The sequence below is a fragment of the Chanodichthys erythropterus genome, chromosome 1 (assembly GCF_024489055.1).
Source record: "Chanodichthys erythropterus isolate Z2021 chromosome 1, ASM2448905v1, whole genome shotgun sequence".
NCBI classification, from domain to species: Eukaryota; Metazoa; Chordata; class Actinopteri; order Cypriniformes; family Xenocyprididae; genus Chanodichthys; species Chanodichthys erythropterus.
In genome coordinates this window covers 10242307-10268241 of record NC_090221.1, presented here as the reverse complement: position 1 = coordinate 10268241, position 25935 = coordinate 10242307, and the positions used below count along the sequence as shown (strand labels likewise).

The following is a 25935-nucleotide window of genomic DNA, read 5'->3' as shown; positions in this document are numbered from 1 at the left end:
CCAATCGTCGATATAGTTCAGCACGCAGATGCCCTGGAGTCTCAATGGAGCCAGCGCTGCATCCACGCACTTCATGAACGTGCGGGGTGATAATGATAGGCTGAAAGGAAGAACCCTGCATTGGTAAGCTTTGTCCCCGAAAGCAAACCTGAGGAACTTCCTACGAGAAGGATGGATGGATACATGAAAGTTAGCATCTTTCAGGTCTATCACAACAAACCAGCTCCTCGGACCTGATCTGTCCCTTCTTTGGAACAATGAAGTATAGGTTGTAAAACCCTGACAGCTTGCTGGGAGGAGAACCCCTTCTATAGCTCCTTTTTGCAAGAGCGTCATAACCTCCTGTTCCATTACCAGAGACTGCTCGGGGCCACCACTGTGGGAAGGACCCCACTGAATTCTGTAACCCTGTTCTACCATGAGCAGCACCCATTTCGAAATATTCGGAAGAAGTTTCCATTCCCCCAAAAATTCTACTAAGGGAACCAGCCTCTCGAGACTGGTCTCTGGTGTTTTTTGAGCACTTGGCTTGTTTATCTGGCACGGCGCACCGGCAGATAAGCGAATCATGTGCTGGCCGACCCTCCTCGAAGGATCGACGGGGACTGCTGCGCCCTGTCGCACACTTGGTGGCAGGGTTGGCAGAACAGCCCCCTGAGGGCACCGATGGGGAACGATAGATGTTAATCGTCGAACCCCTTCGGAAGGGACTGCCCTCAGAAACCATGACCCATGACCGTCAGGATTTCTTTTGGGAAGCCGTCCGGGAAATAATGACGGTCCTCAGATCCGCCCTACCCCCAGAAGGCTTCTGCTGTACAGCGCGCACCGGTCCCCAAGCTTTCCGCGGGGGAGCACGGGCGGCCACACTAGCTTTCTGCTGGGACCTGTATCCCGAGGAGCCGGTTATCGGCTGAGGCTGCTCCCGCCCAGCAGCCTCAGGGCGCTGCCGAATAAGCCTTGCCCACCAGACTCGATGTTTGTTTTAGTGGTTTGGTGGGCAACGTCGGGGATTTCAGGGACGATGCAGACTCAGGCGAGAGATAGCTCGCAAGCGTCTCCTCAACCCGAGGCATCGCCCCATAACCGTGTTGCTTCAGCCCTGTGATATTACTGTACATTGTCGTTTGTGGGCTGAAGACACGGTACTGCACGGGTCTATTCCACGACCTCGACACCTCGGTGTGGAGGTCGGGAAAGAACGGCAGTCCCCGACGCTGGGGTAGTGACCTAGCTGGGAGGAAGCGTTCATCTAACTTGCTTTTTATTTTTGGAACGCTCTCCTCCGCGGGCCAGCTTATTTTCAGTTTTTTTTTTTTTTTTTTTACTGCCCGGGTCACTACCTCCATAAGCTCCTCATGGGCTGGAGATGAGGATGTTGTTTCCGGGCATGCTTTATAGGTTCCGGTTCGTGACGTCACCCGCCTCTGACGTCCCGTTCTCTCATTGGTTAGATACAATAGTGCTTCACGAACACAAAAATGCAGAGGATTCCCGTCACGTCACTGACGTAGCGTCGATAGTTCCCACGAAAGGGAACTCCTTTCTAATATAGCTCCACTATTTTTCGCCACAGCATTGGGGGAATTGGTGATCCCCTGCCCATCTTGACTTCTGAGAGACACTGCCACTCTGAGAGGCTCTTTTTATACCCAATCATGTTGCCAATTGACCTAATAAGTTGCAAATTGGTCCTCCAGCTGTTCCTTATATGTACATTTAACTTTTCTGGCCTCTTATTGCTACCTGTCCCAACTTTTTTGGAATGTGTAGCTCTCATGAAATCCAAAATGAGCCAATATTTGGCACGACATTTCAAAATGTCTCACTTTCAACATTTGATTAAAATATGTGAATAAAATATAAATTTATGAGATTTGTAAATTATTGCATTCCTTTCTTATTCACAATTTGTACAGTGTCCCAACTCTTTTGGAATCGGGTTTGTATTTCTGTGCTCACTTCTTCCTTTGTGTGAATAACTACTGTAAGTGAAATCTTAGTCTTACTCAGAATAACAAAAATGAAATGGCTGGGACAGGTTCTGTTAATTATTTGAAGACTATTAATATGAATTTTATACTAATTACTAAATACTCTACCATTCAAACATTAGGGGTCGGTAATTTTTTTTCTAAAGTCTCTTATATAAGACTTGAACAAATATACACAAAAAAAAGATTTCAGCAGAATTGCGGAATCCATGTGGGATTGCGCATTATTTTACTAATTCCCGCAAATGTGGTCCTCACACCCAAAGTGCTCGTGCATAAATCTGCTTCTCAGTACTAAATTGAGTTCTTTTTCACTGCTTATTGCTCTTAAACAGTCAAAATGCAAGTTGTTGCATTGCAAGTTGCGTTGCAAGTCTGTTTTAAATGAACATAAACAGTTAAGAAAGAAAACACGTGTAACAGTATAATAGATCCATGCATCTGGCCTTAAAGTCACAGTAGCCTAATATACCTGCTGCCAAATAATGAGATAATATTAAAAATATCTATATGGCAGTTTTTCCCCATGGTATCAATGTCAAAATTTTGGCCAGTGAAAATGCTGAGTGGCTAGTAACTTTGGAAAACCACTAGCCACAGTGGCTGGTGAGCCAAAAAAGTTAATGTCAAGCCCTGTTTATATATAGAAAGACAGTGCACTCATATTACTATGAATGGGAGAAAGTGCAATAAATCCCGCCTTCTAAATAAAAAAGCCAATCACCAATTGGTAAAGTCATCTCTTCACTGCAGCTGCCATTAGAAGCTCCTGTTCCTATAGAAAAAGTCAGTGTTCTGAGACGCGAGCTTAGGAATGCACATGCGCATTTAAGATACAGTTGTTGTCAGATTTCATTGGTGATTTCAAATATGAAATTTAATCGTAAGCTTGATGAACAGTCTTTGAGAATTTGATGTTTACACATTGAAAAAGATAGGAGCTGCACTTGCATGACTGAAATAGCTGGTGTTTCAAAGATAGCCACCGATGACTCGCTTTATACTTTCACTCGAATTTGCGATGACGCGTAGAGTACTCAGTGTACGAGATAAGATATTTTTCAGTGGTGCTCAAGGTTTGTTGCGCACCAAATCCTCTGCCATCGTCCTGTCAGTTATCTCATCTTACTCTTGTCTCGTAAGTGAAATCTAACTCCTGCTGCACTGTGCTGTGACTGTGAGCTCATGCTTTATATGGAGCAGAGCAGACACTTTCAGTTCAGCTGTCTTACTGAACTAAATGGCAATACAGATTGATGTTTTAAATTCAGCATGTCAGGTTAGTTTAGGCACTTAATTGGTTTCCTTGATGTTTTGTTTGCCAACATGTGTTTCTTTCTTTCTTTGTGCTGCTTTTAGTTAATCCTTTTGCGTCATAGTCAAAGATCCATACAGACAAAATTAAAAGATACTGTCAAACACATTTTTTAGGAGAAGATAAAAGTTTAATGAGGTCTGTTTTTTTCTTATTGCGTTGTGCAACAGGCCTCCTGAAGAGAGAGAATGAACATAAGATCAGGAGCAGCAACAGTTTTCTTTTTAATTATCTTCAGTAAAGCAGTCCCTGGAGGACTCCACTTAGACTTTGTTTTGCAGTTCTCTCTGCGTTTCCTCTGAGGAGTTACATCGCTTATTAGTTATTTAGAGAAACTGCCTGAGTCAGTGTCCAGTGTTCTGCATATTTACTTACGTGCTCATGATCTGCCTCATATCAGCTCATTTATTTCCACCGTCTTCCTGCTCTATTAACTTAATGCAAGTAATTAAATTAAATATATTATATGAAGACATGGCCAAAATGTGTAGTTTTATGGCTTTATTAAAGATTCTCCTTTCTCTAATGCATTTTATATTTTCTATGTAGCACACAATGGTTGATCCTGCACTCTTGCTCATGTGATATTCATCAAACTATACACAATAGAAAGGGCATCTAACAAATAGTGGGAATCTCCGACCTGCACATAAGCATGCTGGCCGTAGACGGGGTTCAGTCAGTTCAGTGTCGACAAAAAGCTGCTCGGTGACAAAACCCATCTCAGCCGCCTGTTTGGAGAGAAGAGAGTGCTGCCATGGCAACGCTGAAAGACATGGGTGTTTCCTCTGGAGTGGCACAGCTCACAGTGTGAGAGCACTGCTGACTGAGTACCACCATCCGCTTGTGTGTGTGTGTGTGTGTGAGTGAGTGAGTGAGTGAGTGAGTGAGTGAGTGAGTGAGTGAGTGAGTGAGTGAGTGAGTGAGTGTGTGTAGGGGGAGGCAGGTTTAGCCTACATTATAGGGACAAAATGTCCACAAAAAGATAATAAAACCCCAAATTACGTACAGGGAAACTGACAGTGGAGGGAACTAGCTTAATAAACATACAAAATAATGTCTAAATGAAAATGTAAAAATGCAAAAAAATTTGCGTGACGGATAGGCTTTGGTATAGAAAATGTAATTAGCTAAGCTGTCATGTCAATGAAACGTCCCCTCCGTAGAAAGCCATGTGTATCTTAACCTAGCTTACTGTATGTGCCCTATTAGTGTCTCTAAAGTCATAATTTACATAAGGATGTATAGCTTTCATTTATCAGGGGGTGATTTGTGTTTTATAGATGCATATTGTATCCAGTGCTGGCTATAGATGTGTAGTGTGCGTGATGTGGTTTAGGTAAATCTACGTTAGGGGGACAAAATGTCCCTACAAAGAAGGCAATGTCCAAAATCCTTTCCTTGTGGGGACATTTTTTGGTCCCCATGAGGAAAGCAGCTACTAAATCATCAAAATTCAAGTGATGTTTTTTGAAAATGTAAAAATGCAGAAAGTTTTCTGTAATGGGTAGGTTTAGGAGTAGGGTTAGGGGATCGAATATACAGTTTGCACAATATAAATATCATTATGTCTATTGATAGTCACCATAAAACATGAAAATTCAAGGTGTGTGCGTGTGTGTCTGTATTGCAGGGAGAGGCAACAGCCACAAATATCTGGGCCACCTTCAGTAGTGAGTTATCTTGAACAGGGCAGTGCAAAAGATTATGGCTATAATTTATAAAACACAGGAGGGTAGTTCTATCTCAGCAATGGATTTCATAAGACACTTACACATCCGTCTAAATAAGAAACTCTGTGCCAAGTGTGTTATATAAAGATCTGTGAGATTTATTAAAATTAAAACAACACAACAGTGTCATATCTCTACATAACGAGTCACATACATGTGCTCTGCAATGAGCATATTATGCAGAGATTAGGGAAATTACTTCGTTTTTCTCTCATTTAATTGCAGTCGTTTGTTGTAAACGACATTTGCATAATCATCTCATTCCATACATGCAAGAGCGTAAATACCGACCTCATGAGGAAGAGGGAGCGGCAGCATGGATTTAAGCATGGAGAGATTCTGACATGTGACCAGGAATGAGATCACTGTGTCAGCTTCACACCACTCAAACGCTGCACGGCAAAAGCTGTCAAACAACATCAGAGCATTAAGCTGCAATTCTCTCTGCCAGCTTCAAATTTCTGGTGCCCCAGCCTCTGCTGCATATTTTGCCTGTGGTATATTTTCAGAGTTTGACTTGGGGTCTTTTTACAGCCCGCTGATGTTTTCAGGGGTGTAGGAATTATCTGAAAAATGGTAAGTGTAAAAAGTTTGCTTAAAGTGCACATACTTTAAGTGTGCACTAGCTGGCTATATAAGGATTAGCACTTATTTATTGTGTTTTCATTCATTTAGTTGACTGCTGATACAACCAGTTGGCAAAGTTTTCTATTTAGCTTAAAAGACTTTTTTTTTTCTTTGCACTGTGACCAAGTAAAATAAAGCTCTTTAAATATAATTATTATTACAGAAAAACTGTGGGTCCCTGAATCTCAGTATAAATGTGCTTCTGTAAATCAAGATATTTTGAAATGCATTTAAATATGAGTACTTGATAATACATTAATCAGTTTAATTTCTAACTATTTAAATAAGCATCAACTAATTATGTTAAATCATACTTAGTTGATGATTATTTAAATAGTTAGAAATAGCATATTGTTACCAGTTTATTTTTAGTATTATTTATATATTATAGTATTTATTATTATTTTGAATTAGCTTTCATTTATATTTTATATTCTTATATTGTTTTAGTAATTAAGCAATTAATTATTAATTAATTATGTGTCTTTTATTTGTTTTTTACATATTTATTTCTGATTAACTTTGTTTATTTCAAGGCATTTTATTACAAAGCAACATTTCTTACATGCATTTAAGTTTGTTTTTTTTTTTAGTTTTTTTTTTAGTTTTTTTATTTAATATTTATATTTTATTTTACTTAATCTTTTTTTCCATGCAAAGTAAGTGTATGATGGTTCACATTTCCTATGTGCAGCATTCTGTAGTGTTTCAATAATTAAGCCGTTATTAAAAATCACAATATGGTGAAGTTACTCAAAAAATTACTTAGTATTGAGTCATCCATTTTATTTCCTCAAATAAATGTACTTCAGTATGCCTTCACATATCGTTATTTGGCGTTGTAAATATGGCATGCTGTATTTGTCTGAATATGGATAGTGTATTTAAGGGTAATTAGCTGAATTATGAAGCTGAATAAACAGCAGACACAACACATCAGCATCTTCATCAGACCAGTTTAGCACCAACTCACTTCGGCAAGTCCTGTCGTGAATCATTTTTATGGTGTAGCCTGGTCACGCTGAATATTGATTTACCAGCATCATTACATTATAATACTGCTGTGTACTAAACCATTCACCAAATAAATTTCCCATCCCACAGGTGCTTACATAGCTTTCTGCACACAACTAGATTTGTAAACACATTTCACGCAATGAGAGAACATGGAAATGAAATATAGACATGAGTATAACAGTCTCAGATTTTCAAATTAATGTCAATAGAGTGCAACACCCCCTTTTTCAGCGGTTGTTCCGGAAGGTTTTTTTTTGTTTGTTTTTTTTCCCATAGGGATTTTAAAATAGTCTTCCTTAAAGAGTTATAAGCTATAAACCAAGCCAACCAGCTACGACTACAAACTTTGATTTGAAGGAAAAAAAAGTTTTCTTATTAATTTTATTAATCTTAATCTTCCTTTTATTTTTGGGTGAACTATCCCTTTAACAGTTTTAGAGGGAAAGGAGGGAAAGAACTTCAATCCCATGAAGCATTGTGAACAGCCAATTGGTGGAGAAATATAAAACTACTCATTTACAAATGTTAATTATATGTATAAAAACAATTTTTTTTTTGTTTGTTGCAGTATGCATACTGTATAAACCTATACATAAATACGTACATATGTGTTGCTTTTTTTTTGACTCTGATTGGTGTGATTTTCTGCACAGCATCATGGGTAATGTAGTTTTTCACCAGGCATTCCACTGTTAAACATGTTTATTTAAAAAATAAACTGAAATACTATTTCTGAAATAGTTTTTCTACTTAAAGATTTCACATTTAATTCAATTCGTTGCTGTTTTTGAAATTATTTGTGAAATTTACTTGCTTTTCAAAGGAAATTCTACACCAATTTTTTTTTTCAGTGTATCCTAGCCATCCGCTATCAAGGTGGATTCACCATGTAGACAGTTAACCTCGCTCTTTAATCCAGCAGAGAGAGAAGATTATGCTGCCCGGCTGCCAGGAACTCAGTTTATGCCTTCTAGTCCTGCAGGTGGACCATTTAGAACTCCCTCAGAGACATTAAACTGATCTCATATGCCTGTCTGAGGCCATGGGATTAAAGACCACCCCCAAAGATCTGGCAGAAACTAAGAGATGTTTAAAAAATATTCTTGTAACATCGTGTTCTGGCCAGGGGAGAAATGTTTTTCCTTTTTTTAACCTTGTAAAATTGGAATTTGTGACCGGAGATATCTCAGTCCAGCCTTTGAAACATAAAATCAAATATCCGTTATGTTCTTTCTCTTATTTTTTATTCACCCTTTTGACAATCTGTGCCCACTCAAAGAGTTCACAGGTTCTTGCTTTTCTATTTCTGTTTGTTGCAATCTCAGCAGTCTTTCATCACAACGGGTTTTATAGCTTAAACGATTAAACCGTGCATTTGTTTTTATGTGCTTTTATCAGAGCAGTTTTTTCTTTTCCACCACGCATATCGAACAGCTATTTTCCCTGATTTTTTTTTTCACACACTGTTTCTTGTGTACTGCTTAGACAAATTTTGACAAATCGTATTTTTTTTTTTTTAAGTTTTTTTTTTAAATTATTATTGGTTAAAGTGCAATTACAGTGGCGGCTGAGTGCTCTCATCACCATTAATCCCTGGCAATTAATATGCATATATTCATTTAACATACTGGCAACTTTCTAAAAGTGAGATTAATGCGCTGCTGGTGAGTGGTATTGTGTTGGTCCTTATCTTGTTTCAGCACATTTCACTAAGAGTTTATAGCTGAGTGGAGACGGAGAGCAGTGTATCAAACAGACTAGACCACCGACTACTGTGAGCATCAACATGTGCATGGAGAAGCTACATGCAGGCCAGCTTTTGTAATGCAGTTAGGATTTAGAAAATGTTCAGTGCTCCACAGAATGAGATTTTTTGAATGACTACACTTGATAAACTCATAATGGATCTCCATTAGAGCATGTGATTTCCATTAGTTTCCCTGAATTATTTAGCAGCACAGATACAAAATATTCAGTTCCTAAGTAAAATTCTGGTTGATGCTCATAAACCGACAACTGACAACTTGACTGATATTAATATTCTATAATAATATTGTATATTGTAATAATGTTTTGCTACCATTCAAGTTTTATCAACATTGACATCGCGGATATTCCAGCATCACAGGAATAAATGACATTTAAAAATATATGAAAATAGAAAACAGTTATTTTAAATTGTAATAATATAGTGTTCGGTGTAAATGAGTACACCCCCTTTGAAAAGTAACATTTTAAACAGTACCTCAATGAACACAAAAACAATTTCCAAAATGTTGACACGATTAAGTTTTATATAACATCTGTTGAACTTATAACATGTAAGTAAGGTTAAATTAAAATTAAAATAAGGTTAAAAATAAGGTTAATTATAAATTAAATAAAGGTTAATAATATAACTTAGAGAACAAAATTTTCAGTTTTACTCAAATTAGAGTGTTGCAAAAATGAGTACACCCCACTGAAAGTCTCTGGAGCAAAGCTAAACTTTAGATGACAAATGTCTAATTTAACAAGAATTCAACCACAGGTGAGTCTAATTATTCATTACACAGGTGTCCAGCAGACAGTTGACTATAAAAGGGTGTTAAAACCCCTTCCCATTTCATGCTGTCAGCAATGGCACCACATGGAAGAGAAATGTCACAAGACATGAGAAAGAAAATAATTTCTTTACACCAGAGAGGTGAAGACTACAAGAAGATCAGCAAAGCTTTACTTATCAATCAGAATACTGTAGCAAAAGTGGTACAAAAATTTAAAAAAGATGGAACTGCAACTATTTCACAGAGACGTCCAGGCTGTCCACAGAAGTTCGACAGGAGCGTCTTCTGATGCGAAGCGTTGAAGAAAATCGGCAAGTTCACTGCAGTTATCTAAGGAAGTAGAAAGCCAAACTGGGGTGACTATTTCCCGTGACACAATACGGCGTACGCTGCAGAGGAATGGCATGCATGGGTGCCGTCCACAAAAAAAAAGCCCACCTAGAGTTTGCCAGGGCCCATGCTGACAAAGATGAAGACTACTGCGACTCTATCCTCTGGAGTGATGAGACCAAGATAAATGTTTTTGGAACTGATGGCTTCAAAACTCTATGGTGTCGCAAAGGTGAGGAATACAAAGAAAAATGCATGGTGCCTACAGTGAAACATGGTGGTGGCAGTGTCCTTATGTGGGGCTGCATGAGTGCTGATGGCATCATGAATTCACAGATGTACTGCTCTATACTGAAAGAGAAGATGCTACCATCACTCCACGCCCTTGTTCGTTGTGCACTTTTCCAACATGACAATGATTCTAAACACACATCTAAGGCCACTGTAGGATTTCTGAAGAAGAACAGGGTGAAAGTGATTCAGTGGCCAATTATCGAACACCTATGGGGAATTCTAAAGAGACAAGTTGAGCATCACTCTCCATCCAGCATCCAGTCTCTAAATGAGGTCATTCTTGAAGAATGGGAAAAGATAGATGTTGCAAAATGTCGCCAACTTGTTCATTCCATGCCTAGAAGACTTGGTGCTGTCTTTAAAAATCATAGAGGCCATACAAAGTACTAGATGTATTAGTTTTTGTTGTGGGGTGTACTCATTTTTGCATCACACTAATTTGAGTAAAACTGAAAAATGTGTAATCTAAGTTATATTATTAACCTTACTTTCATGTTATAAGTTAAACAGATGTTATATTAAACTTAGTCTCATCAACATTTTGGAAATTGTTTTTGTGTTCACTGAGATATTGTTTAAAATGTTACTTTTCAAAGGGGGTGTACTCATTTATGCTGAGCACTGTATGACAATTTTACTGGTTTTACTGTATTTTTACAGCATAAGAGACTTCTTTCAAATACAAAATTGTACTGACACCATACTTTTGAATGGTAGTGTTAATTATAAAAATAAAACATTATAAACTAAATTATATTAGTGTTTTGTCATACTTCTCTAAAATAAATGGCAATTGTTTTGGTGTTTACTTTTAGAATACAAATACAAATTTTAAACATGGCACTTTAGGTGTAGTAATACTTATATTTATTGAGGCTATTGTATGTGTGTGTGCATATTTGTTATATTTTTGTAATATATGTTTCCACAGGTCTCTTTCAGGCCGTATCGTGGGTGGTGTGTGGTGGTTCTTCACTCTAATCATCATCTCCTCATACACAGCCAACCTAGCTGCTTTTCTCACAGTGGAGAGGATGGTGTCACCCATCGAGAGTGCAGAGGATCTGGCCAAACAGACTGAGATTGCTTATGGGACTCTAGATGCTGGCTCCACCAAAGAGTTCTTTAGGGTGAGAAGTGCCATGAACAAGGGGAAATGTTAGCCTAAAAAATATTGTATTCACATCAAAAATATTAGTCAGCATCACTGAATCAACCTAAATACATTAAGTTACACCAACAAAACTAAATTTAAAGTGCCCCAATTATGCTATTTTAAAGGTTCCTAATTTTGTGCCCTATAATAGTTTTACATGCATTCAAGGTCAAAACATTAATTTTCTCATAATATACATCACCTCATTCTCATTAAAGCCCTTCTTTCTGAGATCCTACTCTGCTCGGTCAGATGGCCCAGTCCGTTGTGAATGGTCTACCGCTTATAGTGCGTGTCAGAAATTAAACGTCCATTACCATATCTGAATTTCAGCTCCAGACGTTTTCTCAGCATTTGTGATGCAAACAGGTGGCATCGGTTTTACCATATCAATTTGAGCCAAAGTGGATTTGTTTTTGCAGAAAACAAAACTTCTTCTCCACATGTCGACAACAGGAACCATACTCTTCCAGGCCTCAGCTACAACTACACTGTTTGAGGGCAGGTTAAAGTTGACGTTGTTCATGGGCAGCCAATGAAGACTTCTTTATTATTTCTTTTGGGAAACAATAACTCCATTTATCGATCACTTTGATTTTTGAAACTTTGCAGACTTTAGCATTCACAAACAGCTATATTACAGACTACATGAAAGGTAATATCCAAAAAAGCATAATAGGGGCACTTTAAGGGTTAGATCTGGCGAAATTTCGTAGGGTATCAATTGCACGTTACCATGTTTTACAGTGTGCAATTGCGTAATATTTCACTTTCTTCTTTTAGAGGTCAAAGATCGCGGTCTTTGAGAAGATGTGGTCCTATATGAAATCAGCAGACCCCTCAGTGTTTGTAAAAACCACAGATGAAGGAGTTATACGGGTGAGGAAGTCCAAAGGGAAGTATGCCTATCTTCTGGAGTCCACCATGAACGAGTACATCGAGCAGCGCAAACCCTGCGACACTATGAAGGTGGGAGGGAACCTGGACTCCAAAGGTTACGGCATCGCCACCCCCAAAGGATCCCTTCTCAGGTAAAGCCAGCTGTCCACTGTATGCCAACTGTATTTGACCATTACAAAAATAACATCAGATGGTGGTTCAGTTGTGGTAGAGGCTGGATACAGTACTAAAGGGGTTGTGCTCACCTTGGCTAAAGTTTACATCATCTACTAGTTAAATAAAAAAAGAAAAGATAAAAAGTGAAACAGGGGAATTCATTAAAATAAGTATGCAAATCAAGTCACAGCACAAACATAACCAAAAAAAAAAGATATTTGCATGTTGCTATTCCCAATTTTGCAAGCCAGTTCTGAGTACTAGATTATGAAGGACTCAGCAAACTAATGCAATTTGGTATACTTTACTGAAACTGTATAGCATCACTCCATCACTGCAGTCCAGGCACCTAAATCAGCTCTTTAAAATGCCAAGTGTGCTTGAGTACACTGCCTAGTCTATATGTGGAACTATACAGTATGTGCTCTTCTCCATCATTTGATGATTTTTTGCTGATATGATTGCAGGAAAAATTGCTGAGTTTTGCAAATAAGACGCATTCATAGCAAAACAACATGTTTGTGCAGAGAATGTCAGTGACTTAATTTAATCCTCATGGTACAGTGCGTGAAAAAAAAAGGGGAAAAAAAGCACATTTAGCTCCTGGATTCCGGGTGGCTTGTGAATAAGGCGCAGGTTTTTGCCAAATTGGTGTGACTTCAGTGAACTCATCTGGTTTCTCTTTTGAAGGACTTTTTAATGATATTATACATGATAATTTGAACCAAGGGTGAGGGTAGACGTACTGTGCTAAGCAGCCTCTGCTATAACAGAACATGCTGTTGTGTGGGTGTACATATGTATGTGTGGAGCTGTTCAAAATCCCGCCCATACCTCATGTTGCTTGAAGGGGTTTTCAACACACTCCACCAGAAGTGCTTGCATAAGAAACAGCAGGAAAATGGCGCACCCTCTTCAGAAGCCCTTTAGGAAACACGTGTGTTCGCCGTCCTTTCATTAAACAGCAGCGCCGCTCAGCAGAGCCCATTGAGACACCGCAGACATTATTCACGACAGGCACTTTGAAGCTATAGGTCTACCAGATGCTAATTTCAGTTTCTCTCCATCATTCCGAATTACGAAAGTGTTATCCTTACCGAGTGACTTGTGCATGAAAGCAATTGGGCAATCAGTTGTTATTCTTATGCAAGCCACTTCTAAAGTTGAATGTCAACATTAACATGTTTCTTTTATATTCTCTGCATTATAAGGTGAACAGTTATTTCAATTGTACGCCACCATCATTAACGTCACATTTATTGTGCTTGAATGTACCCATCTGACTAATACACCATGGCCCACATGATATTACATTCATTGCAGTGCAAAGGGCCTCGCAAGGGCAATTTGGAGCTGTTGAAATAACCTCAATAACTCCATCTCTCTCTAATAAGATAAGCTCCTTGGGGAAACGACCTCATAGCAATTGTAGAGTCATTTTTTGGGTCACCTTATAGCAAAGAGAACAGGGGGAGAGGGTGGATGGAGTGAGAGAGAGAGAGAGACGTCAGATACAAGATGTAAATGACTGACTTCCATCTTGCCACCTAGGGCAGGACTCAAATTAAATTCAATACTAGCTAGCCATTACAGTGACAGCAAGAGTGAAAGAGGCTCGGAAATGAATTCAGAAATGTGTTTCTCTGTCTGTTGAGTTACCAGCTGTGTGGTGTATATCTGATTTTGAGAGAGAGCGACTCCCTTCCTGACATGTGTTTACATGAGCCGGTAGATTCTAGGTGGGCATCTACTGCATGATTTCAACACGTGGAAGACAATGGGAGATTTTGCTCTCTCTGTTAAAATCGGTAGACACTGCCATTCTTGATTGAACATTTAGATTTGGTTTTGATTTGCTGAACTAACCATGTGGCTCAGTTGTCAAAATGTAAAAATGCTCCTGTGTATCTTCACTGAATTTTCTATTTTATGGCTTTATTTACACTGTCAACCAGTTGTATTATTTATAGACATCTGGCACAGATCAGATCTTGTTAGGTGCAAAAAAAAAAAAAAAAAAAAAACTATAAATCTATTTTAAAAAATGTATTCATTCAAATTAATCCTCTAATCTGTGAAAAATGCATTGACTATTTTTCATTGAGATTTTAATTAAAAATCACTTTTCAAACTGACAAATATTAAAACCACATAATTGATGTCAAAAATGTAGTTAGATGAAACAATGAATGATAAATTGATAAATATATTTTGGTGAGTTATTAATGTAAACCCAGTCAGTTAAGTTTTAAATGAACTGATGCAAAGAGTCAAAGATTTGGATGCAAAATCTGTGTTTTTCCCAGAGCTTGAATTATACTGATCAAAGCCTTTAATAGAGATCCTTTTTATACCTTAATATCTTGCTATGTTATGGTCTGCTAGCATCATCTTGCTCTAATGATCAATTTATTAACAAAGAAGATGATAATTGAGCTTTTGAACTTGTTTTACATTATACTTCACTTTGTGATTTATAGGTTAATTCACTGACTGATGGAATAATCAGTCGTTTTGGTGCATTTTGACAGCTGTTCCATATTTTCCTTGTCTTATCTCAGACTGATACCTTAAAACAGTTTGTTTTGCAGTCAAGATGCGACAGCCCTAAAGATTGATGTGTGTGCCCTTTTATCTCTATCCATCTGTGCCATTCTCAGAGTTTAGTCAATGAAATCATCTCACCCAAAGCACTGCCACCTCCAGAAGCAAATGCTCATCAAACTGAATGTAGCTGTTTGTTCCACATTCCTGAGACACTCTCTGACTTCTTTCTGTCTGGTACTTCTGGGATTAGAAAGAATTCCTGGGTTTTATCAAGCCAAAGAACAACTCTCTATACATGCCGAGCTGCAGACAACATTTGCTCACAATGCAGATCGGCCAGCCGATTCTGTGGGTCGTGAGGAGATGTATATTTGTGCCTTTGAACTGTATGGGGTGTTTAAGACCTGAGGATGGAGGAGAAGATTAAAAGAAAGACGCACACTTCAGATGTGGTTTCTGATTTCAGTCATATCAGTCATGGGGAGCGGGGTATTAAAATCAAAAATTCAATTTTTGTTTTCATCTACTCTGTCATGTTATGTATAAAGGTCTTACTACTATAAAACACAAAAAGAGAAGATTGGCAGAATGTTCATGCTGCTCCTTTCCATACAATGAAAGTGAATGGTGACCCAGCTGACAAAAAACACCATAAAAGCAATCCATACGATTCAGAATTTTGTCATTGTTCAATAATAATTGTATCTGCTGCAGCTCTCAAATCTTATTTGCTGTAAATCTGTGTATACTAAACGTTGTCACACAGCGTTTGTTGATTCAATGAACTGTCATTAATGTAATAACGTACTGCTGCTTTCATTGCTGCTTGCAGAGTAAGTACGGGACCTGCTACTATCAATACATACACGTCACACTGCTGTGAGCAAATAAGAAATGCTGCTGCTGTATATAATATAGCGTACATGAATTACCCGTAGCAGATCTATACAGGTGGAGCTGGGGAAGGTGGAGGGTTTCTGAAGCGCGCTGCACTGCTATGCAATGCTACCAGAGTATTTTGAAGGTTGAGCACATAAGCTCATTGACTACTGATACAGCAGGAACCAATCATCTGTGCCCTATAGATAACGATGTGATATGAGCAGGTTAAGTTAAAGGACCTATTAGCCTCTGCCATCTAGAGTTTCATGACAGAACTTTGTGTACAGAACGGCACTTTTTTGTTGTTTTTATAGTTTGACAGCCCTTGGTCATCATTCACTTTCATTAGAAAGAGCAATTTCATGGAAAAGTATTCTGTTTGTATTCAACGGAAGAAATAAAGAAAAGCAAGAGTTTGGTCTGACCCTGCTGGAAAAAACAGCATATGCTGGTTAGGTATGTTTTGAAGCATGGAAGCTGGTTTGAGCTGGTTTATGCTGGTCCTTAGTTGGTCATGAGCTGGTTTAAGATGGTCCTGAACTGGTTATAAGCTGGTCCTGAGACAGAGCTAGTTGCTTAGGACCAGCTTAGGACCAGCACTTGACCAGCTTAAACCAGCTCAAACCAGCTGCTGAAATGCTTCAAAACAAACCTAAACAGCATATGCTGTTTTTTTTTTCAACATTGGGAGGGTGAGATGATGACAGAATTGTATTTTTTGTTGAACTATCACTTTAAGAATTTGTCTGATGTCTCTACACTGCGTTCCAAATTATTATGCAAATTACATATACGTAAGATTTCAGTAGAATAAACATTGAGATTTTAGTTTTTCTAAGAAAATGTTTGGTTGTTTATTTATCCATGTCTTTTTAGATAACTGGTATCAGTCTCAGACAAAAGACAGCATCTTTCAGACAGAAGAAAGATCTTTCTGAAGATGAAAAGCATGAAAGGGTGCAATGTTGTGCAAAAGGCATGAAAACACTAATATTTTGTGAAAACTGAATGGAGATTATCGAATTATCATTATATTTGTGAGTGATTAGAGCACAGCAGAACTCGGTCAGATAAAGGCTTATTAATGAAAGTTCCTGTCAAAAAATTAATTGTATTAAAAGGGCAGCTATAAAAAAGCATTTGAAGGTATTTGAAGCTCCTGGTGTCTCAAGAAGCTCTCCATGCAGGCTGGCAGTTGTGCGTAAAGATGCATTTTAGACACCACTAACCAAACCTCACAAAGAGAAACATTAACAGTGGGTGTAGACTTAAGTAGACCTGGCAAATAATTTTGTCTGAGATTGATACCAGTTAACATACAAACATACATTTTCTTAGAAAAACTAAAATCTAATCTCTTTATTCTACTGAAATCTTACTGATATGTCACTTGCATAATAACTTGGAACGCGGTATAGTCTGTTGTTTTAGATTCACATTATTACAATTCCCCAAAAGGGAAGAGCCAAAAGCAGACAGTAAAAACCAAGGACATCTAAGGACATCTTTTTTCTCCTCCTCTGTCTGAAAAGTCTTGTTCTTGGCTTTATAAAGCCTGTCTTTCACAAAGGCCACTAACAAAAACATTGTTCTCCATTTAAACACATGTTAACATACTTTATATACAGACTCAGGGCAAAACCACTGCGAATGCCATGCATTTAACATTTCAACCTACATAGAGCAGTGGCTGTTGTGTACCAACCAGTCTGAGTCTGTTTTCCCATTACACTGTCTCTGAAATGGTTTATCTGGGCTGACACTGACCAAAATATTATTTCATTATCGTTTCAAGAAACCCAGTAAACCTGGCAGTGTTAAAACTGAATGAACAAGGCCTGTTGGACAAATTGAAAAACAAATGGTGGTACGACAAAGGAGAGTGTGGCAGCGGAGGAGGTGATTCCAAGGTCAGCCCCAATGTGACAAACCCAACGGGTAAAACCACCACTACCATGGGGGGGTAACCGGCAACTCGTGCCGACCAAACACTCTAGACGAATACAATCCAGTCTAAATTGAGCCTAACAAGTTTTGTTAGATTAATAGCAAGTAAAGTTTTGTTCAAATTATGGCGTTTCATGCCACATTCAAGTTATTCAAGACGGAGTGTTTGCGGTCTGCCTGTTACCCAAAGTGATATAATAATGCACATCTCGCAGCAGGGAGCAAGGAAGCAACGCTAGATGGAGTATTAACCCATATCACTTTTACAATGAACTACCAACATGTTTCTGATATGTGTGCAGTCAATATATATATATATATATATATATATATATAAAAAAAACACAGAACAGTTGAGTTGATTTTGATGGGTAATGTGTTTAATGTGTGCTGAATAACATAAAATAACATGGATAATGTTATTTATGTTATTTCCCTGGTTGAAGAATCCCAGTTAACCTAGCGGTGTTGAAACTCAGTGAGCAAGCCGTCTTAGACAAACTGAAAAACAAATGGTGGTACGATAAGGGGGAGTGTGGAAGCAAGGACTCCGGAAGAAAGGTCAGTTCACACATTTGGTCCTGCTCTGTTCCCCTCAGTTTAGCCTTTCCAGAACCCTTTCAAAAGGTTCAGTAAGGAATCTGGACATGGGCGACTCTTACTCTCTCTCCAGAGTTGTATTCATTTATTTATGCATGATTTAAATTGAAACTGATGGTATTTTGAATGATGAGAAGAATTTTAAAACACTTGTGTTCGGAGTAGAATATTCGTGCACTTCTTACTGATTTACAGATTTAAAATAGCAAGCAAAGAAGTAGACATGATAGTACTGAAGTATATAACATTGTGTCCTCTTCCTTTTGCATGTGACTGGTGTCCAGCAGTTACTAATTTGGTAGTAGACACTGCCATTTTGCATTTTTAATTGAACTGTGTATAAGCATCTTACCAAGATGTTCATCCAAGATGTTCATGTCTTTCTTTCTGCAGTCGGAAAAGAAATGAAAGTTTTTAAGTAAAACATTCCAGGATTTTTTCTCCATATAGTGGACTTTAATGGGGTTCAATGGGGTACAGGGGTTGAAGGTCCAAAATTCGGTTTCAATGCAGCTTCAAAGGGCTCTATGCAATCCCAGCCGAGGAATAAGGGTCTTCTCTAGCAAAACAATCAATAATTTTCTAAAAAAAATAAATAAATGTGTATACTTTTAAACACAGATGCTCGTCTTGTGCTAGTATCCACTTCACACATTACGATATCACGTTGTAAAGGTCACGCGTGACATAGGGGGAAGTACTGATCTAATGTGTTTACAAAGTGAACATGCAAAGAGTAAGTCGAACACACTTTACAAAAAAAAAGAGGTAAAACAACAATGTCCGAGATGGAGTTCTTCGGTACTTATGCCTACGACACTCGTGACCTTTCCAACATGATTACGTAATGCGTAAAGTCGTGGACACTATAGTGCAAGACGAGCATTTGTGATTAAAAAGTATATACATTTTTAATTTAGAAAATGACCAATCATTTCACTAGACAAGACCCTTATTCCTTGGCTGGGATCATGTAGAGCCCTTAGAAGCTGCACTGAAACAGAATTTTGGACCTTCAACCTGTTGTACCCCATTGAAGTCCACTATATGGAGAAAAATCCTGGAATGTTTTCCTCAAAAACCTCAATTTCTTTTTGAATGAAGAAAGAAAGGCATGAACATCTTGGATGACATGGGGGTGAGTAAATTATCAGGAAATTTGAATTCTGAAGTGATCGAATCCTTTAAGTTAGTGTACTATTCCAAACATTTCCAACCATTATTTTTGTCCTGTCAGAAATTACAAACTAGTGTATGTGTAGTTGTATGTTTATAATAGATTAGATACTAAGATTAAATAAATTAATAGATTAAATACTAAGCATATTTCTCTTGTTGTTTTTAGATGCTGGCTTGTTTTCTTTCAGTTTTTGAGTAAGTAAGGAAATAAAAATAATATATGATTTTTATATTATTAATACAAGTGTAAGTAAAAGTAGGTCTAGCTCCAGGAGTCGTGAGTTGAAAAGGCCATTATTATAGACTGGATGACTCACTGTATGATACACTTACTTTGTTTAAAATAGCCTGGTGGTCTGAATGCAGCTCTGGAGAGAGACTGGTCATATTGCTCTGACCATCCGTAAGAGTCAAATGCCCCTTGTGGTTCTCAGCCTCTGTGTTCTCCCTTCTGTCTGCCCTTGGAGTGTGCATGTATTTGGATGCAAACCCAGTGGACAGCTGTCTGTGCTGTCATAGGTCCCGGCCGCCACACACCCCCACCGCACCAAACCCACCTGCATGGCGCACACAGACGACATCACACCTCGCTTATATGCCTTTCTTAGAGAACCGTTTCCACACCAGATAAGCTCCTTAGATTGTTATTGTCCTTATAAAGGAAATATATCACCTTTGAACAACTACAAATCCAAATCTACTTAGATTCATGGCCTGGGCTGCATGGGTGCCAACCAGTAATATAGACAGTTGCAGCTGTATGTATATGTTTTAATAGACTGTAATTTAGTGGATATGCTAACTAGTGGGTTAAATAAGTATTAAATTAGTCAAAGGTGAACACAGACTGCCTGTGTTAGTGCATGATTGCATGTTCCTAAATCCTAATGACAAACTGTGCCATATTTTAAGACATGTTTAACCTATATTTATTATTATTATTATTATTATTATTAATAGTTATGTTGTTTAATTTTAATGGTATTTGATTTTTTTACTAGTTAATGTTATAATATAATATAATATAATAATATATTATTTATATTACTGATATAATTGGATTTCATAATGAATATTATTATTTCTTTATGAATATCAGTTAGCAATAATGCAAAAGTTCAGCAGTCCAAATTATATTAATATATATTAATCTATATATTAATGATAGGTTATGTCTGAACAGGAAACATTTTAAACAAACTTGATGGCACAGAATTTTTTGGCACTTGCAACACTGTTCAAGACAGTTCTTATATTAGCTTTTATATTCATTGTATATGTTTAGATGTTTGGGTGAATGTATAAAAGTGTATGTATAATTTACAGGAATGCTTGTATTGTCTTTGTTCATGTGAATATGTTAACATTTGTATACAGTAACTCTCATCTAATATGCCGTTCCTTCTCCTGTAGGACAAGACCAGTGCTCTTAGCCTCAGCAATGTGGCTGGGGTCTTCTACATTCTGATCGGCGGTCTGGGTCTGGCCATGCTGGTGGCCCTGGTGGAGTTCTGCTACAAGTCCAGAACAGAGTCCCGCAGAATGAAGGTGTCTGCGCGGGCCGCTCAGGCCTTTCACTGCACCGCCTTAGACAGCAGCTACACTGAGCTGCAGAGTTACGGCCTGTACGGTGCCGACACTGTTAAGATATAAAGCACTCTGGGGTAGGAACCTCAAGTATCGCGGAAAACTAGGCCACATCCTGCCCACATAGCAGCCTAAGCTGCCCCCCATCTAACCGTCACCAGAATCAAAGCTTCTGCTGCCCACTTTCAGTATCATCCTTGTTTCCTCCACCTCTTCTTTTTCTGTCTCTTTTACCCTGTTATTTTAATACTAGGGCTGTCAAAAAAAAAAGAATAATTCTAAAAAATGCTATGACTATTTAATAATATTAATCAAAATTAACTGCATATATCAAAATGTATCCTCAAATATCCTCCTTATTTTTGCTTTTAATTTTTATTTTATTAACTTAAAAATGTTTTTTTTATCATTTATTTTTCATTGTTGGTCTATGTAAACATGCAGACAACATCTTGACAGCCCTGTTTAATACTTCTAATCTAATCTCTCTTTATTTCTTTCTCTCCCTCTATTTCCTGCTCCCCGTCAGTTTCCCGTTGGCTGCTAGCCTCTCTGTCCATAGACTAGAGCTTTGTTTACGCATCGTGTCTCTGTTCATTCATGAAACAGAGCAAGTGTTCTCCGGAGACACTGCAGGTCTCTGTTTTCCACCATGACTCCAAAAATAGTCAAGTCTAGATTTATGATTATGCATCATTAAGCTTGTGTGCTCCTTCATACATTAAAACCCAAGTCAGATCTTACCTAATGTTCTTTTGCTAATGCATAGTTGATTAAAAGTGTCTATCAGGTAATAATTTATTTTATTCAGGCCAGACTGACAAATCAAAAAAGCGCCATTGCTGAACGTAACCCGTTGAATATACAGATACCTCAGTTTTGATTTTTGTAATAAGTATCTCTATGACAGACAATTACCCAAAGTAGGATTTGTAGCAAGTTTAGCTGGGTATTACACACTCGTGTAATACTATAATAGCACAGATTAATATAGATTTGCTTTGTTAATTCAATTGACAGGAGTCACATTTCACAGCCGTCCATTTTTCATATTAAGCGAGCAGGAATCAGAGTCATTATGGGCAAACTAATTAGTCTGCATCAGGCGTACAGCTTCATCCCCCAACACGTTGAAGTGCAGGGCAATGAAATCATTCCTAGATTGGAAAAATGCGATTTAAAGGGACACATCATTAGCCTTGGTTTCAGGCCCACTGGCTGCGTCTACAATAGCGGGTTGCTCTTCACAACAGCAGCAATAAAACGATGACATTTCTCACTTCCACACCACCGTAGCAAATTAAGCTCGTGTTACACGCCTATCAAGACTGTTTATTGTCTACCCACATGTCAGAGATGCTTTACAGTGTCAGCTTTGGTTTTGAGGGCCTAAATACGGTGGTCCTGGGGGGTACAATGCAACGACATGAGCAAAGCAATTAGAAGTTGACAACACAACAGCCCACAACATATCTTTAATGCAAATAAGGGTCGTTCACATAGCGAATCATTTTGAAAAGAGTGCTCAGTACAGTTCTGGGTAGTACAGCATGGAATTGCAACACAGGCTCATAGGAAAAGAACGTGCCTGTGGCGACATTTCTGCAAAGTAATATTATATTGCTGCTTGCACGTTTTGCAATGCTTTTTAAAGTGAAATATTCAGTGAGTGGTGCTAAAAACACATTTAGTTTTATTTAAAACAAATGAATGTTAATCTGGCAATGTTTTCTGCTGTGCTAAAAGGCTAATGCTCTATCACGCTTGAAAAAAACGTACCGCCTACACTAAACCCAACCCTAAACTTAACCGATAGTGTTGAAGGATTAGTTCACTTTAAAATGAAAATTACCCCATGATTTACTCACCCTCAAGCCATCCTAAGTGTAAATGACTTTCTTTTTTCAGACGAATACAATCAGAGTTATATTAATAATCACCCTGATGCACAGAAACCATCTGTTTGAAGTTCGAAAAAGTGCATCCATCCATCATAAACGTACTCTGCGGGTTTAATAAATGTCTTCTGAAGTGAAGAATGCATTTGTGTATGAAAAATATCCATATTTAACATGTAAAATAACTAGCTTCCGCTAGACCGCCTTCTGCAAGTGAGAAAGAGTAGCACCTCTCGCAGTTCAAAACACTTACGCTACGTCCTATGCCTTCCATATTCAACTTACGAAACAAGCGTAACTGACACGACATTACTACATCAGAAAAGCCATATATATGGAGCTCGTAATGTGATGCAAACGTAAAAATGTATTAGTTTACAAATCATGCACAATCGTAAAAGTGTTTTGACGTCATAACATAGTATTGTGCAAGGAACCACGTGAAAATAAGTCTTTATCAATTGATAATCTGCTGCTGTAATCATAATATGTTTAAAAATTAATTAAAAGTTGTTGTTTTACTGCCACTAGTGTTCATTTTAACTGAAGTGAATTGTATATATAGGTAAAAGTTTGGCAAAAATGTCGGTAGAGGCACAGTTTTTCAGTGAGCCTACAGTATGTAAGTGGGATAGAGAGCTACTGTTGTTATTTATTATAGCAATTTAGCCAATATTGGATTGTTTCCTGAAATGCATCATTATCAGAAAAGATTCATTAGCGTTGCACATGTTTGCTTTGCTTAAAGGCGTTGTGTCGCACCCTTCGAGCCACCATGCTGATCAATTATAGTCAGGCAACCCAAAAGATGGAAATCTGTTGCCATAGGCCTGCAGATTAGTTCACCTCACAAATGTTGTCAAACTAATTATCCAGTCATCACATGACAAAACATTTTATGTGCATACTCCATTAGGCAGATGCTTAAATCATCTTTTACTGTCTCCTACTAAAATTGAGCATCTTTCAAACATTTCCATATTCCTGTCTAACGCTATTGTGTCTCCATCCCAGCAATCCATCAACGACGCCATGCGCTGCTCCACGCTGACCAGGATGAGCGGGAATGGTAGCGGCGGGGAGAACGGGCGGATCGTCACACATGACTTCCCCAAAGCTGTGCAAACGCTGCCGTGCATGAGCCACGCGGCCAGCATGGGCCTGGGAGCCTCTGGCATGTGACCATCTTGACGGAGCGGCACGCGTCACATGTAACGCACGGACCTCCCGTTCACCTGCCGTCTGCCCCTATGTCTGTCTGCCCGCCCCGCAACAGACGCATCGTACTGCCAAAATGCACTCGAAGACTCTTCTCAGTGAATAGCCACCAATAAAACTATTTTCTAAAGAAAGACGAAACATTTCAAAAAAGGAAGAAAAAAAAAAGTGTTGCAATAATAAGCCTGTGGAACTCTTTTGGGGGGAAAAAGTGTTCGTTTATGTCATGAATTCAAAAAAAAAAAAAAAAAAAAAAAAAAAGAAGTCTGTGTCCGATTCGACACTCGCGCTGTGCCAATATTATAAACCTGTTTACTTCTGTCTGAGTGTGCAATATTTTAGTTCATATCAGTGTTCGGCTATGTTGTCTCTAACTTGATTTTCTTTTCAAGGATTAGCTCACAGAGATGTTTTGTTTTTTGCACAGATATGTTCTACGATATGACAAATACAGCATTTCTGTAAGTTCCTTTTCCTTATACTTACTAGAAAAGAGTTAGAGTAAGCTAATGAGCAAGATCTTACTCATTTATATGGATCCAGTGCCCCGTTAACAACTTTGCTTATTTCTCTCCGTCACTCTGCATACTGAAGAAACATATCAGCTCATTTAGCGACCTGTCGATAGTGTAAATACTCCGATGTAAATCTGAAACTGAGTGAGGGATAAATTTGATTTGTTGTCAATCGGTAGAGCATAGCTGAAATGAACTTGTTGATAATCTTGCTCTGTGATTTCCCACCTCATGGACCTTGCATAGCTGCTACGCCTCGTTTCAGGCACCATACCTCATCAGAGACCTGGGAGTGAGCCGTCATATGTTTTGATTGCCACTTCATTGGGAGCTCTCCCAGGAAGGAGGAAAATTTGACCTCAGTTATGGGCAAATGTGCTTTAATGAGCTAGTTTTTGCCCACCACAAACCACCAGATCTCATTAAAGAGAAGCCATTGAGTATGCATTATAAGAAGTTATTTGTGAATGGTGGTGCTGTAACAAAAAAGGACTTATGATGATACTTTCTTAATGATTCGTTCATATATAACTAGGCCTGCATGGAATATTTCAGAGATTTCCACCAAATCCAAATGCCCATCTTTCAGTTTATACACATCCTCTGTCAATATTTGGCTAATTCCTGTTGAAATCCATTCAACAGATTTTCCCCCACAATCAGTGCAGAAATTGTAAAACATGTTATGTGGGCCTACATGTGACATGGCCAATGAAAATGATCATCATTTACTCACCCTCATGTCATTTTCCTCTGAACACAAACACAGAAAATACTTTGGAAAAAAGTATTTTTTCTTTTTTTTTTTTTCTGTAGAATGTGAATATAATGTTATTTTGGACCCCATTAACTTTCATTGTATTGACAAAAACATTGATATCCATAGAAGGAAGTCATGCAGGTTTGGAACGACATGAGGGTGAATAAATAATGACAGATTTTTTTGTCTGTGAACAAAGTTTTCTGTTAATAGAACAAACAAAGAAAAGAAAGCAGATCAGCTAGGCCTACAAGATCCAGACATAGGCGAAACTGTCCTGTACACACACTGTGCAACAAGGCTCCTCATGAGATGATGTTTTTTGGAGATATCATTGACTGGCTTCTGGGGCCAAGCTGACCTTTCAGAGCTCTTGGCTTCATCACTGCAGGCTTTCAGAACATGGCTTCTAGCGCAACATAAACAGCTCTACCTATTCAGCCTTCCCCTGCACACTGCCATTGTACCGTGAAACATGACACACTGTGTGGCCATCGAAACTCTTATATTTCTCTGGCTTTTTCTTTCCATTTCCTTGACGTGTTTTATTAGGCACAGAACACTGCGGCCTTTTATGGCCTCATGTGAGAGCAGTATTTTATAAGCAGTAAAAGATTTGTAAAGTTCAAGTGAGACATTTAACATTTATACCGCTGTGAGATTTTGAAGAGTTGATTGAACTAGTGTTTTACACATTGTTGATGCAATGTTACATGATAATGATGGATATTCTC

At 38.2% G+C, this 25935-nt stretch overlaps 1 protein-coding gene across 1 annotated transcript in view; it reads left to right on the top strand.

Moving 5' to 3' along the window:
• The window catches only part of gria1a (glutamate receptor, ionotropic, AMPA 1a), a 101173-nt gene extending 76001 nt beyond the window's left edge, over positions 1-25172 (top strand). The window contains exons 12-16 of the mRNA XM_067387587.1: positions 10788-10986; positions 11796-12043; positions 17891-18005; positions 20637-20771; positions 23723-25172. Of these exons, the coding sequence (XP_067243688.1) occupies positions 10788-10986; positions 11796-12043; positions 17891-18005; positions 20637-20771; positions 23723-23890 (865 nt within the window). The 3' untranslated portion in view covers positions 23891-25172. The remainder of the gene's footprint in view (positions 1-10787; positions 10987-11795; positions 12044-17890; positions 18006-20636; positions 20772-23722) is intronic.
• Positions 25173-25935: the final 763 nt, after the last annotated feature.